Raw genomic sequence first — 23,033 nt, forward strand, 5'->3', positions numbered from 1 at the left:
TATATATATGATTTTGGGGGATTTGTGCTTGCATTAGCTAGTATTATTTGGTAATTTTATGATTAGATTTCAAATTTCACTTTATTCATGTTAGAATGCACACACATGTAAAAGAGAGAGATGAGTAATCTCCGTAAGATCTGTCATGCCGTGATGCCCGTCATCTAGCCTTCCAGCTCTTTTGATCCTTGACACTTGTGCACGTATTTGGTGTGTTTTAGGCTGGGTATTAAAACCATGGTTGCCATGTGGCTTCCCAGCTTCTTTTGAGCAGCACACTACTAATATGCCAGATTTCTGACATGGGTTTTTAAATATTTAATGGTAGATTGCAATATGCATTTTTTATATAACAGTTTTTTTTTTGAGAGGTTTTGGCTATAGGACGCGTGCGCTCGCTGGAAAGACAGAGACAGAGAGACAGAAAGTGAGAAATCACCCCCCATGGGGGATGGCCATGCTGCAGTCCCTTCTCCTCCAGTCTCGGGATCTTGGGCACGCACGCACATGTGCCCAGCGTGAGTTTAAGCCACCGGGTCCGGGACTTGAACCGCGGTCGACTACATGGGAGTCCAGCAACAGAGCTATTACGCTAACTGCTGGTCTCCATTAATTTAATTTTTTAAAATTATTTTTTTAATTTGTTATAGTGCACGTATGATTACCAGAGGGAGAGAGTGACTGAAAGTGAGAAAGCAACCCGCCAGGCCTGGGACTCGAACTGCCGTTGGCCATGTGGGAGTCCAGTACTTTAATCACCAAGCCACCTGCTGGCACTTTATTATTATTTTTTAAATTTGTTATTCAACACACATGTTCACCAGAGATGGGCAAAGTGGGGGAAGGCAAGACATCATGTCTGGACCCTAAACCATGGTCAACCATATGGGAATCCAGCACCTTAACCACCACACCACCTCCTGGACCCTAGACTACAATATTAATGTCACTAGTGTCACTGAGTCCCCTCTCCCCCCAAGTCAGTGTAGTGCCAAGATAGAAAAACTATATATCTTTTTAAAAAAGAATTATTTACCTATATTTATTATTTCCATTTTGATCAGAGACACACAGAGAAAAAGAGAGGGAAAGTGAAAAAGTAAGCCACCAGGTCCAGTACTCTAATCACAGCTGGCCATGTGGGAGTGCAGCGCCTTAATCACTATGTATCTTTCAGAATGACAAGGTGAAGTTGTAAGATGTCTCAGATTGCTACTTCACATTTTCCATTATATCCCAGTGGAACAGCTGTATTTTAAATATGTCTTTAGATATATATTATTACTAAGATGTTAGGGTTCCATGATAGCAGTACTATGTCTTGCTTATCTTTTTCTAAAGTATTGTTTGTAGAACAGGAATAATAATTTTTACCTAGGGGTTGTCATGTAGGTTGACAGAGTAACTTCTTAGCATAGTTACATCATATTGTTGTAGACTGGTCTGAGCTGTTTATGCTCTTCATTTCTTTTGCGGGTACATTCAGTGTTTTATACATGGATGGGAAAATATTTTGAAATTAAATAGGAAGACATTGGTTGGGCTGGCAGGTGGCATGGGGGATAAGGGTGCTGGACTCCCACATGGCCATCCATGGTTCAAGTCCTGTACCTAGCGACTTGCTTTCTTACTTTCTCTCTCTCTCTGGTAGAATTAAAATAAATGAAAAAATAAAGTTAAATAAAATAGTTCTTTAAAAAAAATAGGAAGACATTGTATAGCTGTTAGGTGTAGCAAATGGGTTTTAAACTTTGTTGTACTTAATTGTAAGGGAATGAATTTAGAAGAAAAATTATAGAATTCTGAATGCAATATATGATAGTATTAAACATAATTAGTTAAAGGGATCTATAAATCATTGTTGAGATTTTTCTTAAAGTTGATGTGCTGGTTTTGATTCTACCATTTTAGAATTGATTAACAAAGTTTCTTGAAGATTTTGGCCTTGCCCATAATTATGATTTTTTTGCACATCAATCATTTGTGCATTTTTTTCTTCCTATTTATTTTTTAACGTTTATGTGAGTGAGGGGAGGAAGGGCTTCCACAATCGAGACGTTGTGCTCTAATCGTTCCTTAGTCTCGGCTTTACTGGATCACGGGTACCTAATCACAGTGTTCAGAGGGATGCCTGAACATGAACCCAAGACCCTACTATGTGGGACCATTTGCTTTGTGGTGTGCCAACATCTGCACTTTCTCTACCTGCCACTTCTTAAGAAAGTATTAAGCCTAGAGAAAAGCCAGGATTTTAAGATGGTAGACTAGGACATGATAGAACAATCACTCAAACATCTAGATTAAGAACCAGAAAGTTCTAATACATCTCTTCATTTTATAGCAGAGTAACCTAAGAATTAACAGTGAAATTTGTTATTAATTAAAGCTAATTATGGGACCAGTGGATGGCATAGTGGTTACATTACTGGACTCTCACATAGTTGACTGTGGCTCAAATCCCTGACCTGGTGGCTTAAACTCACACCAGGTGCATGTGTGTGCAATCTCAAAATCCTGAGGGGAGAATGGAGGAGAAGAGATTGCAGCCTGGCCACCTTCCCTGGGGGATGGTTTCTCACTTCCTGTCTCTCTGTCAGGAAAAACCTCTTAAAAAAAAAATAAAAGCCAATCGTAAAACAATCTTTGTGATACCATGTAAACCGAGCCCTTAAAATCCCTGTTGGACAGGGGCCAGCTGGTGGCATATTGGTTAAGGTTCTAGATTCCCACGTGGCTGATCATGATTTGAGTCCTGGACCCAGAGACTTGAAAGTCATTCTGGGTGTAGGTACATGCATGCTGGAGGAGAGTGGAAAGGTGGTTGCAGTGAGGCCATCTCCCCTAGCGTGTCAGTTTTCACTTTCCTCTCTGTCTCTGTCTGACAAGTGCACACACCTCATGGCAAAAACCTAAAAAGAAAGAAATTCCTTTGGGGCCACCAGCTCAAAAGACATTTCATTTAAATTTATGTGTAGTTTATTGCTTTCATAACTATAAATAATTTGAAGATTCTCTTGCACTGTTCATCCCTTTTTGAATTTCAGTAACTTTGCAGAATTGTATCTTTAGGAAATGCACTTCCTTCTTTGCCTAACCCCCTTATAACAGCGTATTCTAAATGTGGAGCTTTGTGATTGCAGGTTAGGAAGTCAGTGATTGAAGTACACTGTAATTCTTCTTTTTTCCCCTCTTTTGCTAACTAATTTTTAGTCAGAAAGTTTCTGCATATTGATGTGAATGCTAGAAAATGAATGTTTTATGAATGACTACTTAGAATTTTAGCAGTAAAAGTACATACTTCTTTTTTTTTTTTGGAGAGATTTTTCACTGTAGGGCGCGTGTGCTCGCCAGACAGACAGACAGAGAGAGACATAGAGACAGAAAGCGAGAAATCACCCCCCAGGGGGGATGGTCACGCCGCAATCCCTTCTCCTCCATTCTCCTCTCGGGATCTTGGGCACACACGCACACGCGCCCAGCGTGAGTTTTAAGCCACCGGGTCCGGGACACGAACCGCGGTCGACTACGTGGGAGTCCAGCGACATAGCCATTACGCTAACTGCTGGTTCCCAAAGTACATACTTCTTTTTAAGATTTTGATCTTAAGCATTATGACTTAAAGAATTGATACCTGCTGTTTTTTTTTCCCTAAGGAAGGATAACGGTCTGTTCATAATTGGTGTTTAGACAGTCTTTTCAGCCAGTAGATAATTGTGTTTCTAATAGCTGTTAAAAAATTATTATAGACTATACATTATAAAATGTTTTTTAGCCAATAGTGTTAGAAAGTTCACCATCTTGATTATTTTATATAGTTTCTCCTCATGTGCCTTTAAATTAAGTAGGAGTCTTTTTTCCCCCTCTTTCCATTTCTTTTCCTTTTCAACCCCCTTTGAAATCAATGGGAGATGTTCTTAGTTTGACTAGTTAAACTATAGCAGCTACTGCTGAGAAAGTAGTTCAAATTCCAGATAATAGGTGAACAGTGTTGCCTGTGTCTGTACGGGTAATTTACAGTAATGTATTCAGTTTTCATGGAAAAACTAAGATGTAAGTTTTAAGAAAGCCATTGTTATGTTTTCTGTAAGAATGTGGTGATTTCATACTTTGTGCTTTCAGTGATTTCTTTTTTTTTTAACAGTTATTTTTTAAGAGTTTTTTATTTTATTCATTCATTTATTTTATTTTAATGTGACCAGAGCAAGACAGAGAGAGAGAGAGAAAGAGAGAGAAAGTGAGAAAGCAAACCACCAGGTCTGGGATTCAAACCGTGGTTGGCCATGTGGGAGTGTCCAGCACATTAACCATCTTGCCACCTTCTGGTCCTCTCAGTGGTTTTTATATAAAATTCTAAGATGCATTTCTTTAGTACTCAATCTTAGGAAAAGTTTTGCTTTTTGTAGAGAAGTTGTTCAGTTTCAGTTTTTATAATGAAAGTGTCTCTTTTTACATTTCATCATATGTACTTAACCTTTCCTTCTTTTTCTTTTTCCTTTAACTTTAGGGGACAGAGTGAGAGAGAGGGAAAGGGAGAAAGCAAGCTGCCGGGATCCAGCACTCAAACCACAGTTGGCCATGTGGGAGTCCAGCACCCCTAATCACCACACAACCTGCTGGCCCCAACCTTTCTTATTTAAAGTATTGTTTTTGTCAGCATTTAGAGTTTACTTAGTTCTTTTTTTTTTTTTTTCACATACCAGTCATCTTTTATTGGATGTGAATTCTCAACTGGGCTATGAAAGGACTCAACCAGTTCCTTTGGAGGGGTGCTAAGCCAAGGAGATGAAGGTTTGGGTCAGTGTATGACCTCCACGCTGGCCCTCTTCAGTGGTATTTGCGTTGCCGCTCGTGTTTGAGTTCCTTATAAGAAAGGCAGTAGCTGAAGAGCACATAAGCGGCCAGCACCATAGAAACACCAGCAACACTCCCTTTCTTCACGTTGATGTACTTGTTGTAATACTGGTAGAAACCTCTCTGAAATGCTCCAGCAATGCCTTTAGGGGTAAAATACCGTTTCAGTGTCCAGCTTGGCAGCTCCCCACGTTTGACATCCATGAGTTTCTTTTTCTTCACTGGTACAACTGATGCCATCTTGGAGTCCTGGTCTACTTAGTTCTTAAATAGGAACTTGCTTTCAATTTTTTGTCCCTTTATTCTGTAAAGCCAGCGACTGTATCTACAGTTATTTTCTTCCCTTTCATAGTCCTTCCCTACGTATAGTCCCTAAGCCTATTTAGATGTCTGAGAGTATCTTAAACTTAATAGTCAAAACTGACCTGCTGTCCTTTTTTTCTGCACCTTGATCTTCTCTGCATGGGTTTTGCCATTTGATTTAATGACAACTCTGTCCTCCTTTACTTAGGCCAGAATGCTTGGATTTATTGCTTACTTTTCTTTTTTCTTTACTTTTGTGCTAGAGGGTGTGTGTACTTGCCAGAGAGAAACAGAGATGAAGAAAAGAAAGCATCCTCAATGGGGAGAGGTCACGCCACAAATCCCTTCTCTACCATTTCTGCCTCCTTTTGGGATTTTGGGCACACATGTACACAACTCGATATATACCTGAAGCTGCCAGTTTTGGTACTTGGAATATAGCACAGTTAGCTGCATGGGATCCGGCTGTCTTTCCCACCAGGCCATGGAGACAGCCCTTCTTTTTAATTGCATACCCTACAGTTGATTCATTAACACATTGTCACCTACTAAAACAATGTATAAAAGTGATTTTCCCACATGAATTAATAGTTTTGGTACTTAATTGCTGTAGCCTATTTGCTGTTACCTCTCTACTGAATATACTACATAGTAGCCAGAAATTAACATTCTCTGGTAGCTACCCAGTTCACTTAGTGTAAAAAGCCAGTCTATTAAAAAGGCTATAAATTCTTTTGTGATCTGGCATTTCCATGCCACGCCTACCACACCTCTCACTTAACTCTCTTTGTTCACATTGGTTTCCTTACTGTTTCTTAAAAATGTCAAGAACGTTTCCATCTTACAGCCTTTGTTCTTGCTATATACCTTTGCAGAGAACACTCTCCTTTGAAATACCCTGATAGCTTTTTGTCTAATTCAGGATTCTCTTGGAAATCACTATATTAGGGAGGCTGCTTCTGACAGTTCTGTACAAAGCAATGAAGCACCCCCCATCTCCCACTATAAATTCTCTTATTTTCTCTGATCACTCTGATGCATGTTATGATTCCTTATTTGTTTGCTTATTGTCTGTATACCCCTTCATTAGAATATATACTTTTTTGTTCACATGCCAGTTTTCAATGTCTGACACAGTGATGCTGAATGAATAAATGAATAGTATTTTGTAGTATATAGAACTTTTCATAGTTTTTGTGAGGTGAAATCCTCTTAACTTTTGAAGGGCTTAATATCACTCCTATATTCAAAGAGAAAGAAATGGGAACTCCTGAAGTTTTATTTTTATTACCACTGAATGGTTAAGTCATAATTAGAATTCTATTTTTCTGATTCCTCTGAGTTATTTTTTTGTTTCCTTTTTTTTTTAACATTAGTATTCAACTTCCGGGGATGTGGTAGACGGTATATTTGCCTGCTGTCTTGTTTTCTTTTAGTCATGGCTACACAAATGTCTTGTATGCATTTTTAGGCCTTTGAGAGTTATAAGTAGTGATATGTGGCTATGCTGGCATTTCCCACAAAATCCGTGCATTCCTTCCTGTTTCTTTTTTTAGTTTCCTTATAAGGGTGTGTGTACTTCTAGGTGGAGAGAGAAATCACTTAAGATGGTGATTTGGGGGGTCATCTAGATTTGGTTTAAATATTGGCTTTGTTATGATCAGTAGATCCTTTGGAAAAGTTCTTTTAAAAAAATTAAGTAAACAAATTGTGCATATTTGAGGGTATAATGTGATCTTTCCATATAAGAATGTCATGTGTAATGATTGAATAATGATTGAATCTGGGTAATCAGATTATTAATCTCAACCATGTATCATTACTTTTATTAGGAACATTCAAAGTCTTTTTATAATTTACTTTGAGACTTTGGGAAGTTCTTGTTACCATCTCTCTCTTTGCCCCAGTTTATTTAATATGTAAAATAATGAGTCACAATGCTTAATGATAGTAGACCCATGGGGTATGAAAATTAGGTGGGATAATTCATGTATAGTGTTTAGTGAAGTGCCTGGCATAGAATAAACCTTGAATGGGTATGGTAACTACTATTTTTTATTACCACTGTTATTATTGCCATTTTTGAACAGACTGTCATAGTTCAGTGAACTCACATCCCATATTTTTCTCCATCCATTACCCCCAATATGAAATATTTCTGGGATTATCATTAGATGACTGACTCTAAAATTTTGTTTATTAGATTGTAAGACTTTTTGACAATCTGATAAAAGCTATACCTCTTTTACATAGAGAAATGTACTGAAAAAATACATAATTATCCTTGGAATTGTTCATGAACTCACTGAGCCTATAAATAAGAACTGTTGTTAAATGTAAAAAAATTTCTTACCTTTATAATATCACACTTTTTTTTTCAGAGAGAGATTTTTGCTATAAGGTGCATGCACTTGCCAGACACAGAGCAAAAAATCTCCACCTAGGGGAGAAGGCCCTGCTGTAATCCTATCTTCTCCATTCTTCTCTCAGGATTTTGGGTACACAGGCACATGCATTTGGTGTCAGTTTTAAGGCACCTGGTTCCAGACTGGAACTGGGATTGACTATGTGGGAGTCCAGCAACGTAACGAGCCATCTCTGGTTCCAAACTTTCATTAAATTAGTATTTAAATTTTCATTCACAGTTTTAAAATTAGACTTTATTTCCAGGTTAAAGTGACAGGTTTTGACTTGTTGAATTTAAAAAATTCTACTTTAAAATGTTCTTTGTTTTTACATTCAGAAACTCACTCTCCTCTTGATTCAAACTTTGTTGACGTTTTTTCATTACTGAGAGAGTGAGAACGTGATGAACAAGAACCACCAGGTGGTCCTCCTGCCATAATTTAATTTCCTGTACCCTGGGATCATGGGCACACATGTGCTGAACATACTCAGGGAGGTCTTTGGCTTATCCCAACTTTTATCTGATTAAATTATATAACTTTTAAAAGAATGGTACTACATTATCTCTTTGGTTGAAAGCTGTAAACTTGACATGCTCTTGTACGATAAGATTTTCTATATTTCTTACTTATCTTACCAATTAAATTTACCTAAAACTGTTATTACTTTATACAAGAAAAATTCAGTGTGAATGAAGTTCATCTTAATTTTTTTGGTATTTTAGTACACAACCATTTAATTTGTTTTTATTTAATTTTTTTTTTTAAATTAGGAAGTGTACAATGTAAACATTATTGAAGGGGAAATGAGAATTTCCATGATTCTAGATGTCATTCATCAAAACAAATTATTCTTTCAGAAACTGTTTTGACTGGACCTACCTCACCTTTACCCTCTCCGGGGGGAAATGGAAATGAAATTGCACCTGGATCAGTTACACAGCCAAAGAAAATACGAGGAATTGGATTTGGAGATATTTTTAAAGAAGGCTCTGTGAAACTTAGGACAAGAACATCCAGTGGTGAAACAGAAGAGAAAAAAACAGAAAAGGTGGTAATAATGAATTTAACTTAGGTTACTTCCACTAATTCTCTCATTTTTAAAATACAATAGTCTGTTTGCAACTCTGTTATATTTTCTTTTTTGAGATTACCAGTAAATTAGATTATGAATGAAAAGACTGTGGAAAATGATTTACTTCTATTTTTATAGTGATTTCGTTAATGTTTATGTTTGAATCTTGTAAAATAAGGATGCTTATTTCTTGGTAGATTTAAACAAACTTTTCCTAGTGGAATTTTGAGGTTATTTACTTTTTAAAGTGTAAATAATAAAAAATGGAAAGATTGTTTTTCCTGTTTTCATTTTAAAGCTGAAATTTCATTACTTTTCTTTTAACTTGAAATAGATCTAAAATGGGCCAATTTTAAATGAATTCACAATGACATATTAAGTAGGTACTATTTAACTTTACTTTGGATTGTCAATAGGGGTTAAATTTACTAATCTCCCTCTTTGAATAAATGCAAAATTTTATTTTTCATTAGCATTTTATTGGTATTGTGAAATGAAACGAAGTGAATGAACCATAAATTATAAGATCTAATAAAAGGCTTTAAATCATAGGTTTTATGTTTTTATTTTGAGGTAAAAATAGGTAAGGTCTTTAGAATGTTTATTTCAAAGTTTTTGTTCCTGGTATCAGTTTTAGATGCAGATTGAATATGTTACTAAGATATGACATAGTTCCTGTGTGCACATGCGCGCGCATGTGTGTGTAAGGTTTTTTGCCATAGGGTGCTTATATTTGCCAGAGAGAAAGAGACAGTGAGAGGGAAAGCAAAATCATACCCTCAGGGGGAATGGTCACACCATAATTCCTTGTCCTCCCGTTCTCCTCATGAGATTTTGGGCACTCAAGCACACTTGCCCACTGTGATTTTCTTAAGCCACCCAGTCTTAGACTTGAACTGTCACTGGCCATGTGGGAGTCCAGTGCCTTAACCACTATACCAGATGTTGGCCCCTTCTCTTAATTATTTTATGGTGTTTTCTCTGTAGTTCTCATTTGTATTTATTTATGTAATTGTTAATGGCTTTAAATATTCAGTATTTATTTGCTTAGTTTAGCTGCATTTTACTGATTAAACTCTCCTTTGGTTAGTGAAATAAATTCTGAGATTTTCACCTAAGGTGATTTCAACATTTTTGTTTTCTTTCCGAGTTTGCTATGTATTTTCTCATGTAATAGTGGAGTTGAATTTAGGAAAGAAAACTTCCACTTTCTGTCCTCTCCTACCTCTGACACTGTTTAGCATTAAGATTATGTGGTCTAATTGATTTTATTTTTAACGAATTATTCATTTATTATCATTATTATTATTATTATTATTGTTTAATTCACCAGAGAGGAGAGAGAGAGAGAGAAAGTGAGAAAGCAAGCTGCCACATCCAGGACTTGAACTGTGATTGGCCATGTGGGAGTCTAGCGCCTTAACTTTCACACCACCTGCTGGCCTCTCTAATTGGTTTTTTTTTTTTTTAAGGTAAGCATTAAAATTCTCATGATTTTTCTCTTTTTTTTTTTGAGAGATTTTCACTGTAGGGCGCGTGCGCTCGCCAGACAGACAGAGAGAGACATAGAGACAGAAAGCGAGAAATCACCCCCCAGGGGGGATGGTCACGCCGCAATCCCTTCTCCTCCATTCTCCTCTCGGGATCTTGGGCACGCACGCACACGCGCCCGGCGTGAGTTTTAAGCCACCGGGTCCGGGACACGAACCGCGGTCGACTACGTGGGAGTCCAGCGACATAGCCATTACGCTAACTGCTGGTTCCCAAAATTCTCATGATTTTTGAAATGGTTCTCTAGAACCATGTAACAGCTAGAAATATTGGAAAAGTAGTTTTTGCATTATGGAAGGGCATTGAACTAGATAATCTATGGCTCCTTCCATCTTCATAGCTTATGATTATATTGAATAACTTTATTTCCTTAATTATTACAGAATATTAGTAATCTTCCAATCAGCATTAATAATGTCTACTATTCAGAGTTGTTATTGGTGAAAGTAGCCTTATGGCCACTCTTGGCCTCATGAGTCTTGTTTTGATCACTAATCCAGGAATCGATGGGCGCACGTTTGTTGTATTTGTTGGTAATACCGTATTGGAAGATGTATACTGGTTAGAATTGGGAGCGTTTAAAGTGAGTATTTTAGGAGATAAATAGAAAATACAGTGGTAGATAATTTGGCAGTCTGTTCAGACTTAAGAAATCTGTGGTCAAATGAATACACTGTTAATTTCAGGGAAGACTCAAATTCTACGATAAGGTGGTGGAGGACTTGGTATAGTCAATTGTAATGTAAAAATGTCTAGTATAGTATAGTTAAAAAGGGTTGTAATATCACCCAAATGTTTTCATTCAGATAGCAATGAAGTGTAGAGAATTTTCTCTCCTTCTCTGTCATTTTAAGGCTAAGAATAGCACTGCTATTTGAGCTCCTGCCTCTTAGAGTTGAGTTTCTAGGCTCAAATCATTAGTAAATTTCTGTTCTTTTGGGGAGATTTCTCAATTGCTGTCTAATATTTGAAAAAAGTGAACAGTAGTGCCTACTTTGTTTTTTTTTTGAAAAAATGCTATTAGTGATTGGCTTTTATTATCCTCATTCTACCTACTGTAGTCATTTAATTAATTTTTTTTAATTTATATTACCATCATAATCTTCTTTATATTACATTGGATTACATATAACTTTACATTGACTTCCATTGCTTTTTCAAAAGGGAATGCCATGCATGTCGGTCAATACAGAGACATCAATCTCCCCGCTTTATCATTCAATGTCTTTTCCATGCATTTCCCAATAATTATTATTACTATAATTTTTTTAAAAACAGACTTCACCCATCATGAAATACTTCCCAGACCAGTCCAGTTGAGAATACTATACATGTCATCATCAACAGATAATAAACCATATCTGTTTCTCACTAACATCCTCTCTATTGTTCACTTGCTATCTTTCTCTATCCTCTTCTCTCTCTTTTTTTTTATAGTTTATTAATTTTTAGTTTTTTTTCCCATCACAACACACAAATGAATTTTCCATCCAAAATACACTGTGCATTGGCTCAATCAAGCACGTCAACATATATGTTCTCAGCAAATAATTTCCCAATTCTTGTGTCCTGCATACCTTGCCTTTTGTTTTGCCATCCTAGATTCCCCATCCCTCTCCCTCTGTTATGACCCATCCTCCTCCCACATTGTCCCTGGCATCCATGATTGCCCTCCGTGCCTCCCCCCTCCCCAAATGATCTGTCAGTGAACTTAATTAGTCTAAATATATCCAATAGTTATCGCAGCTGACACATACCTATACATGAACTCAAGTCTGACTTTAGGCCTAAACCCCAGTGAGTAAAAAGAGCATACTATAAAGTAGAACCCAGCTGGGCCCATACCGCTCACTGCAGCCATCAAATATCCTTTTTTTTTTTTTTTTAGTAGTGCCTACTTTGTACAGGGAATTATGAGGAATAAGTTATAATGTATGTAAAGTGCTTAAGCTCAGGAATTGGTATTAATTTTCAAATGCTGTTCTTTTTTATTTTAGCAAGTCTAAAATTAGTTCATGGTAATGTATTTTGGGTATTAGATAAATATGCTTATTATCCCAAAGATAAGGAATTTCAATGAATGGTTCTGAGCTACCATTTAAGGAACTTTTAGATATTTACCCTTTTTATTGCTGAGTTTTTAGTCATATTACTCACCTGGCTATACGCACTGTTGGAGAAAGCTGAATACCTAAATAGGGACTTGGTTTAACAATATTATTTTTATTCTAACTTGAAATAGTTGATAGTATTCTTTTATATTCTAGCCCTTAATCACGCAATCACTAGGATCCAGAACTCAGAGTGTGGAAATAACCAAAACAGACACTGAAGGTAAAACTAAATGTAAGTTTTAAAGTCAGAATTTTACATAAGGAATACTAGGAACATATTCACATATTTTATTAACCTGTTGCAAGTATTTGTTACACTTCTTGATCAGAATATTAAATTCTACCATATATAAGTACTGTGAAGTTAAGGGTTTTGGTATGCTTTGCTCATTGACGTATTGCCCTGCAGTGAGCACTGTGCCTTGAACATAGTAGGCACTTAGTAAATAATTGAGTAGATGATGAATAAAATTGTTATTTAACTTGTAGTATTGGCTATAAGTTTTAAATTTAAAAATTTAAAGATGAATTGTTACTAATTAAGTTCATGTATTTTTTTTAAAGAATTATTTTATTTATATATATAAATATATATATGTATGTGCGTGTGTGTATATATGTGTGTGTGTGTATATATTTATATTTATATATATATTTCACGAGAGAGAGACAGACACTTGGGGGAAGGAGAGTGAGAAAGCAATCTGCCAGGTCTGGGACTCAAACGGTGGTCAGCCATGTGGGAGTCCAGCACCCTTAACCACCAAGCCACTTGCTGGCCCATTCATGTTTGTTTTTTGTTTTTTTTTTTTAAGAGTGATTTTTGGTATAGGGTAATGTGTGCTCTCTGGAAACACAGAGAAAGAAAGCAATAAATCACTCGCTAAGGGGGAATGGCTATGACACAATCCCTTCTCTTCCATTTTCCTCTCAGAATCTTGGGCACCTAAACATGCGCCTGGCATGAGTTTAAGGCACCAGGCCTGGGATTTGAACAGTTGTCGACTACGTAGGAGCCTAGTAACTTAACCGTTATGCCATCTGCTGGTCCTAAGTTCATCTTTAATAGCTTTTAGTATATGTTAATTTACATGGTAAAGAAACTTAGTTATTGTTGGTGACTCGATTTGTATAAGCTACATTATATGCATTCTTATTTCAGCTAGGGAATATTGTAGAACATTATTTGCCTATGAAGGTACTAATGAAGATGAACTTACTTTTCAAGAGGGAGAGATAATCCACTTGATAAGCAAGGTAAGGTATTTCTTAGGTTTTCAGGGACTTGTTTGATTTATTCATGGAAATATTTTTAAAAATTATTAGATTCCTTTCAGGGTATAAGTTCTAGAAGACCTGGAACTTGATCTGTTTAGTTTTGGATCATGAGAATCTGGTCCATAACAAATGCCCAGAAAGTTCTGTTTCTGATCTAATTTTTATTGCCTAATTATTATAATTAATATATTAGAAATTGTTTTTTAAACACCATATTTTTGTTTTTTGCATTAACTCCAACTTCCTGGGTTTCTATCCATCGATTCCACCTCGTTTCATTTTTTTCTTCTATTTGCTATTTATTTGTCACATTGTAATATAAAAAGAGAAGGAAGACAGAGGAAAACAAACTGAATGTCTATTAATGTATAAATGGTTATTAAACTGTTTATATTCTAGAAAATGATGTAGTTAATTTCAAAGAATTAAGTAGATATTATAATTTGAAAAGTTAAAAATTTAAATCTAAGACAAAATAAAGAAAAAACCCAGTAGTGTTAGAATGTAAACAGAATCCCATTATAACTATTTGTAATATAGGAAAATTATAAATATTTTATTTTCATTATAACACTGCAGAATGAGTTTTGAAATTTCTCCCATTGTACTAAATTGATTTTTCTGTCAAATGCCTTAAGGTATGTGATTTTTTTAAAAATTAGTTTTACTGTGTATATTTAAAGCATATAATATGAAATTATGGGAAACAGATAGTATAAAGGTAAATTGAGTATGAAAATATCAGTCATCATACGTAGCTACCCATTTTGTTTTTGTGCCATGAGTACCTAATACTTACATAGCGTGAATCACATAAATGTAATTTTTAATATTTATAGTTCAGACTAATGGAACCTTAGGTTTTCATACAAGAAGTGGATATTTGGAAGTAACTTAGACAATGTTAGTTTCTAAAAGTAGGTTAGTACAGTGATTAATTTTTTTGTATGGATGGTGTTAGGAATGTTAAGAGAGAGACGGCACCACAGCAGTGTGCAGCTCCGCAGTTCTGGAACCATATGGGTGACCGGACGTGGGTTCCCTGGTTGACTTGTATATGCAGGGGACACATGCACCTGTGGTCCTGATGGGCTAAGATTGGGAGTAGTGATGCAGCATAAGACCCTGTTGAGGGTACATTGCTCTCTCTCTCTCTGTCTGCTGAAAGAATGAAATAGATTTTAAAAAGCAGAAAGAAAGGTATAGTTTGGAAATTCACAGTCCCTTCATTTTGTCCTTTCTCATTTCCTTTCCTTTTATAGTTCTCTTTTGGGAACCTTTTAACTTGGTTGACAAAATATTAACATTGACTTATTTAGTAAAAACAAAACCCAATTTTACAAGTACAATACTACAAGTAACATGTTGGGGAATATTTTCTTTTACTAGTACCTTATGATTTATTTGGGTCATTCTTTTCTTACCAAACATAACGTAGTTTAGTATTTTCCTATGGTGTTGTAAATGTCTTCCTCATTTAACAGAAACTGAATATCTTAATTATTATTATTATTATTTTTACTTTTTAGGAGACTGGAGAACCTGGCTGGTGGAAGGGCGAACTTAATGGTAAAGAAGGAGTATTTCCAGACAATTTTGCTGTTCAGATCAATGAAATGGATAAAGACTTTCCAGTAAGCTTTTGCTTTTGAATGATGATAATACTTTAAAGAATATTTTACTAATGTTATTTCAGAGACAGATTTTTTGCCAGCAGATGGTGTGGTAATTAAGGTGCTGGATTCACACATGGCTGACTGCGGTTTGAGTCCCGGACTTGGTAGCGTGAAATTCGTGCTGTGGTTGCATGTGCATGCATGTCCCAAGTCCCAGGAGAATGAGAAGGGTTTGTAGCATGACCACCCCCTTGAGGGATGATTTCTCACTCTTCTTCTCACCATCTGTCTCTCTGTCCTTTTCTGGCAAGCACATGTGCCCTATGGCAAAATCCTAAAAATCAAAAACAAAACAAAATAGAAGCAGAAACAGGCTTTTTTGCATTGTTATTGAATAATTTTTATTCTGGAATTTCATATAGCAAAACAAAGCAGCTTTTAATTCTAAGCTTTATTCCTGCTTCCCCATCAACTACACTGAAAATAACCATACACTTCTTTTTTTTGTTTGTTTGTTTTAGTTTGCTATAGGGCGTATGTGCTCAGCTCAGAGAGACAGAGAGAAATAGAGGGAAGGTTGAGAAATAATCCTTCAGCAAAGATGGCCATGGTACAATGCTTTCTCCTCCATTCTCTTGGGATTTGGGGCACGCGTTCACACCCACACAGGTTGATTTTCAAGCAGCTGGGTCTGAGACGAACCACTCAGGTGGCCAAGTAGGATCCAGTTGCCATAACCTCTTTGTCACCTCCTGGCCCACCTTATACTTCTTTACTTATAATTTAAGAAAAAAAATTATACTAACTGAATAAATGAATACTTTCTGAAAAAATTATACTTTTATTAAATGTTGAAAACTAGTTCATGTTAAGGTACTGTTGATGTTTAGTTTTTCTGTCAGTGAATTTTTGGGAGGGCAAGAAGCAGTCTTTAATGTGTTACTTCTCATAGGGAATGAAGTGAGGCTGAATCATTTATCAGTCATCTTTTTCCTTTTATAACTTTGTTCCTTTTTTCCTAATGGAGAGGGGATCTGAATTTTAAAAGTAGAATGAAAGAGAATTATACAGATAGTAGAAGTACACAGCAAGGTAGGTTGCTGTACTTGGTTTAAGTCAATGTGGAACTGTCTAACTTTCCAGGTCTTTTGTTTAGTTAAGTAAATTATAGGTGATCACTCTATGAAGATTTAGTCTGACTCTTTTCTTCTGCTAGATTGCATTCAGTATTGTTCAGCTTTCAATTTGCTATTTTATATACTTTTTAGTTTTGTCATAGGGCACATGTGTTCTCCAGAGAAAGAAATAGAGGGAAAGTGAGAAGTCACTCCTTAGGGGTTATGCCGTGCTGAAATCTCTTCTCCACTCTTCTCTTGGATTTTGGGTGCACACATACCTGAGGTGATTCTCTTTTTTTTCTTTGAGAGGTTTTTTCTGTAGGACGTGTGTGCTTGCCAGAGAGACAGAAAGTGAGAAATCACCCCCCAGGGGGGTTTGGCCACACTGCAATCCTTTCTCCTCCATTCTCCTCTCAGGATCTTGGGCACGCACGCACACTTGCCCTGCATGAGTTTAAGCCACCGGGTCCGGGACTCGAACTGCGGTCGACTACATGGGAGTCCAGCGAGATAGCCATTATGCCAACTCCTGGTCCCAGCCGACGTGATTCTTAAGCTGATGGGTCCGGGACTTAAGCCACAAAACTGACCAGCACCTTAACTTCCATGCTATCTACTAGCTCTATACTTCTCTTAATGACCATGGTGTTTTTTGCTTTAATTGTGTATTTATACATTATTTGCTTATCAGTTGCAGTTAATTTGGAAAAAACAAAATCTCATACTTAGAAACCTTTTTTTAAAGTCATTAAACTCTTAAAAAATGAATAAATGTTGAAGCCAGCAGATGATGTAGAGATTACATGGCTGGACTCGCTCGTGGTGGACCGACATTTAAATCCTGGACCAAGTGGCTTGAAACTCATGCTGGGTTTGTGCACTTGTGTGCCTGAGATCCCAGGAGGAGAAGCGATTGAGATGTAGCCATCTCCCCAAGAGGGCAGGGGCAGGGTGATTTCTCACTTTCAACATCATTATCTCTCTTTCTCCAGTCAGCGCACAGGCCTTAAAGCTAATCCTCTTTTTTAAAAAATGAAGGGATTATAAGTTAGTGTAATGGCTATATCGCTGACTCCCATGTAGTCGACCGTAGTTCGAGTCCCAGACCTGGTGGCTTAAACTCACGCCGGGCACGTGTGCGTGCTGCCCAAGATCACGAGAGGAGAATGGAGGAGAAGGGATTGTGGCCATCCCCCCTTGGGGGGCCTGATTTCTCGCTTTCTGTCTCTCTGTCTGTCTCTGTCTTTCTGGTGAGCACACGCACCCTATAGCGAAAACCTCTCAAAAAAAAAAAAGATTAAAAAAAGGAATAAATCTTTATAAATTGAGAACAAAAGCAGACCTTTGTCTTAACCTTTCCATTGAGAGTTTTGAAGAATTAAGAGAGACAGTTATGTCTATTTTAATTACTTCTTTGTTATTTTATTATTTTAAAAATTATGTATTTATTTTTTTGTATTTTTATTTTTAAATTTGACCAGAGAGAGAGAGAAAGTGATAAAGTAGGCTGCCAAGACAGGGATTAGAAAGTGGTCCTCCATGTTGGAGCCCAGTGCCTTAACTACCATACCACCTGCTGGCCCTTGTTGTGTTTTTTTGTTTCTTGGAGAGGTTTTTGGTATAGACGCGTGCGCTCACCAGAAAGACAGAGACAGAGAGACAGAAAGTGAGAAATCACCCCCCAGGGGGGATGGCCACACCAGAATCCCTTCTCCTCCATTCTCCTCTTAGGATCTTGGGCACACATGCGCATGTGCCCGGCGTTAGTTTAAGCCACAGGGTCCGGAACTCGTACTGCATCGACTACATGGGAATCCAGCGACATAGCCATTATGCTAACTACTGGTTCCCCCTTGTGGTTATTTTAAAATAATGTTTCCCTCTTTCTCTCTTGTGCTGCCAATCCCTTCCCCCCTCAAGGTTAGGAGTAAGATGATGCTTAAGAATCTTAATCTTGGGAGGCAAGACTGAATAATTTTGTTCATTAAGTTTTCTTAAGTTTATCAAATCCTGATAATTTTAAAAATAATTGAAATTTGGTTAAGGAGGCTCTTTGTTCTAATACATTTTTGACGTTTGGTGGAGTCATTAAGCTCTTAGCATTTTGTAATTTTGGCAAGAGTGGAATGAAGAGATGTTCATATAATTTAGGAATTTAGGTTATTAATGATCAGAATTTATTTCAACATAAATATTTAATGTGTTATTAACTGGTCAATCATATTTGCTATTGCTTCAACAGAAACCAAAGAAACCTCCACCTCCTGCTAAGGGTCCAGGTATGTAAGAAATACATTGTTCAGTTTATTGTTTTTCATATTTTAAGAATCTAAAATGGTAAAATTGGGCCAACTATAAGCTAAATTAAATTAGTTTTTATTAGTAAAAGTAAATATGCTGTGGTATATAAAGTTTTTAGAAATACATAAGAATAGAATATTCACATACATTAGTATCTGTCGTCATTTTTTGTTTGCTTGTTTCTATTGGGGGGATGAGCAGATGGCATAATGGTTATGTTGGTAGATTCCTACATATTTGACTGTGGTCTGAGTCTTGAACCTGGAGGCTTAAAACTCATGTTGGGAACATGTGCATGCGTGCCCAAAAATCCTAAAAGGAGAATGGAGGAGAAGGGATTGTGGAGTGGCCATCCCCTCAGATACCTATTAGATTTCTATGTACCTTTCTTTTATTTTTTTAAGGAATTATTTATTTAATGTTTTTATTTATTCATTTAATTTGACCAGAGAAAGAGAAACAAATTGAGAAAGCAAGCCACAGGGTCTAGGACTCAAACCATGGTTGGCACATGGGAGTGTCCAGCACCTCACCCACCATGCCACTTGCTGTTCGTCTGTACTTTTGTCCTTAGGAACTCTAGAAATGTTGAACAGAGTAAATGACATTTTTTTTTTTTCTTTTTTCAGTCACAGAGTATAGTGAATGATGGAGAGAGACAAAAAGAGGGAAAGTGAGAAAACACTTCCCCAGGGAGGATGGCCATGCAGCAGTCCCTTCTTTTCCATTTTCCTTTTGGGATTTTGAGCACACACACACCCAGGGTTATTTTTAAGCTTCCAGGTCTGAGACTCAAACCATGGTCACCTATGTGAGGGGCCAGTGCCTTAACTATCACACCACCTTCTGGCCCCTAAATGAGATTTTTTTAAAGAACAATTTTATGAATTTAGTACATCTAGAAGTGTCTTCCAGAGCTAAAGTTTTATCATCTATTTCCATAAGTTCTATCTCCAACTATCTGATTTTTACTATTGTTAGAAATTTTTATTTCTTGAAAGATGTGGGGTTTTTTTTAGAGTAATCCAAGTCCTTCTTTACAACCTTGGTTTCAGCTTTATATTTGCTGATGCTATCCCAGAGCAAGGAAACCATAAACTTTAAGTAATTTGTATAGAACTTGCTGTTGTAGACTTATTGTGAAGTCATACCCTTCAGTATGGTAGTCATTAGCTATGTGGGCTTTTAAAATTAAGTAAAATTAAATAACCTAAAAAGTTTAGTTTTTCAGTCATAATAGTTACATAGTCACATATTGGACATTGTAAAAATAGAATATCCTGCCATCACAGAAAGTTCTGGATTACAGTATGGTAGAGGATTTGAATGCTAACACTTAAATTTGACAAAGAAGGAACTGAGAACAGAGTGTTTTCCTTATGGTAAAAGCAGCAGGTTTAGAATTAGAAATTAAGCCTAGTGATTTTGGTACATTGTTCTTTTTGTAAACTGTTGTTTTATCTATTGTTATTTTTAAACTAATCATTACTATTTATTCAGATAATTTTTCTTGGTGCTAAAATGATTTTTTTTTTTTAATAAAAGTATTTTGTGTTCCTTTTGGCTCAGCTCCAAAGCCCGATCTGATAAATGCAGAGAAGAAATATTTTTCTTTTAAGCCTGAAGAAAAAGGTAAGGCTACTTTTAAAAGTAATTATTTCTTTCATTTCAGTCTCTCCATACCGAGTCATTTACACTGCCTTTTATAAGTGCTCAGTATTTATTTTGCAATGCCTGAAGTTTTCTGGGAGGGAGTAGTTTATCAGGATGGACACGAAATTAAGTTTTTAACCAACCGATACCAATTTACATTTTTTTAAAAGATTAAATCATTACTTCAGTAGGATATAGTATTTAATCATAGTTATTTCAAATGTAAAAGAAGACTAAGCATTAAATAACTATACATTTGTTATTTTTATAGTGTTTCAGTTTATAAAATTCCTTAGAAGATAGAGAGTTCCTACTTAAATATGGAAATAATTATGTATTTTTTTAAACTCACTGAATGTGTTTTTTATGTAAACTTGGCCAGTTATTTCTAAGGTACTTTAGTTAAAAGCATTCCTCATTTCGTCTCATTGTTAATTTGGAGGAATTTTATTATTTAAAAAAAAATTGTTTAACTTCATTCATTCATTCATTTCTATTTTAATTTGACAAGAGAGGGACTGTGTGTGTGTGTGTGTGTGTGTGAGAGAGAGAGAGAGAGAGAGAGAGTGTGAGAGAGTGAGAAAGCAACCCACCAAGTCCGAGATTCAAACCACGGTTGGCCATGTGGGAGTCCAGCGCCTTTAACCACCTTGCCACCTACTGACTCAATTTATAGTAATTTTAAATGAACGTTGTTAAGTGAAACAAGCCAGTCTAAAAAAGTTGCCATATTTCATGATTCCAAGTATATGATATTCTGGAAAATGCAAAACTGTGACGATAATAAAAGATTATGGGTCAGCAGATGTCATAGTGATTATGTTGCTGGATTCCCACAAGGTCAACCAAAGTTTGGGTCCTGAACCTGGTGGCTTGAAAACCACTCTGGGATCCTGTGTGTGCATGCCCAAGATCCCAGTTGGAAAATGGAGAAGAAGGGATTGCAGTGTGGCCATCCCCCTGAGAGGTGATTTCTCACTTTCCCTCTCAGTGTTTCTCTCTCTCCTAGGTGAGCACACATGCCCTAAGGCAAAAACCTCTAAAATAAAAGAAAAAGGTTATTGTTTGCCAAGGGTTAGGATAAAGGGTTAAATAAACAGGTGGAGCACAGAGGATTTTTAGTCAAACAATTCTGTATGATAATACAGTGTTAGATACATGTTATGTATTTGTCAAAACCTCTAGAATGTGTAATGCCAGGAGTGAACCCTTATGTAAACTGTGGACTCTGGGTGATGGTGATGTGTTACTGTATGCTAATTGATAATAAAAAATACAGTACTGTAGTCAGCATATTCATAATAGAGGAGGTAACACATGTATGAGGGTCAGGAGGTACATGAGAGCTCTTGTACTTCTAGTTCAGTTTTGCTGTGAACTACTCTAAGAAACTGTTGGAAGAAAAAAAAAAATGACTCAAGCAACGGTATGGAATACAAGTTAAACAATAAGTTAACATGGGAGAAATTGGTTAAGCGGAGACAGTACTTTAGGCAAGAAACAAAGATGGGTTAAATGACAACACTTAGCAGTAGAAACAGAAGTATTATATGTCAGAATTCAAGTTTTGTTGGTATGTAACCTAATCTACCAGAGACAACAATCACAATAATTTCTATACAAATAGATCATATATATTTTTTTGCTCCTGGCTAAATATTAGAATTACCCGGGTGTGTCTTTTAAATGTATTCATACCTACCCGCCTCTCTAGAATTTTTGTATGCTAAGACTTAGGTACCAGGACCATCAGATGGCATAATGATTACATCCCTGGACTCCCACATGGTTAACTGCGGTTCAAATCCTGGATCCAGTGGGCATGTGCGCGTGTGCCCAAGATCCCAAGAGGAGAATGGAGGAGAATGGGTTGTTGCATGGCCATCCCCCTGTGGGGTGATTTCTTGCTGTCTCTCTCTTTATCTCTCTGGGGAATGCATGTGCCCAGTAGCAAAAATCCGAAACGAAACAAATTAACAAAAACTTAAGTACTAATATTTTTAAAGCTTTCCAGATAATTGTAAACTGGAGACAAAAGGATGACCACTTTTCTAGGTCGTGAAAGGCCTTTGATAACTATGATAAGAGCTACGTGTTTACTCGTACACTGTTGCCCATCTCAAAAAACAATTTAGTAAGAATTTGAGAATTTGGGACCAGCAGTTGGTGTAATGACTTTGTCGCTGGACTCCCATGAAGTTGACTGCGGTTCGAGTCTCAGACCCAGTGGCTTAAACTCATGCTGGGTGCGTGGGCATGCATTCCCAAGATCCTGAGAAGAGAATGGAGAAGGGATTGCAGCATGAACATCCCCCCTGCGGGGTGATTTCTTGCTTTCTGTCTCTCTCTCTCTCTCTTTCTGGCGAGTGCACGTGCCCTATAGCAAAAAACTCTTCCAAAAAAAGAATTTGAGAATTCATTGTATGGTCATAAATGTATGTATATGCATGTGTATGTGTCTGAAATACAGCATATGACATATGACATATGTGTTAGAAATTGTATAGTATAAAATCTAGCTTTCACTGTCATCTCTAAAGATTGATTACATTAGCTGTAGCTTTGACTACAAGGTTTTAAGCAATCTGACGTCTTCTAACTTCTCTGTCTCATACCTTTCTTTTCTTGATCACTGGACGTGGTCCAGGGTATCACTGTGATATTCAGAGTACCAGTTTTTTCCCTTGTAGTAACATGATTTGTCTTTTTCTCTGGAATCCTCATTTCTCTGGAGTTCCCCCCCCCCCCCCTACTCTTTTTCATCTTAG

General features: G+C 36.7%; 1 protein-coding gene and 1 pseudogene across 1 annotated transcript in view; one reads left to right on the plus strand and one right to left on the minus strand.

Annotated features, from left to right (window-relative positions):
• The window catches only part of CD2AP (CD2 associated protein), a 179,328-nt gene that overhangs the window by 126,423 nt on the left and 29,872 nt on the right, over positions 1-23,033 (plus strand). The window contains exons 21-26 of the mRNA XM_014588009.2: positions 8,420-8,610; positions 12,453-12,519; positions 13,462-13,556; positions 15,107-15,211; positions 18,554-18,590; positions 20,182-20,244. Coding sequence (XP_014443495.1) covers positions 8,420-8,610; positions 12,453-12,519; positions 13,462-13,556; positions 15,107-15,211; positions 18,554-18,590; positions 20,182-20,244 — 558 coding nt within the window. The remainder of the gene's footprint in view (positions 1-8,419; positions 8,611-12,452; positions 12,520-13,461; positions 13,557-15,106; positions 15,212-18,553; positions 18,591-20,181; positions 20,245-23,033) is intronic.
• Positions 4,825-5,091, minus strand: LOC106734929 (ATP synthase subunit f, mitochondrial pseudogene; annotated as a pseudogene).

This window comes from Tupaia chinensis, unplaced genomic scaffold (genome assembly GCF_000334495.1).
Source record: "Tupaia chinensis unplaced genomic scaffold, TupChi_1.0 Scaffold000252_1, whole genome shotgun sequence".
NCBI lineage: Eukaryota > Metazoa > Chordata > Mammalia > Scandentia > Tupaiidae > Tupaia > Tupaia belangeri.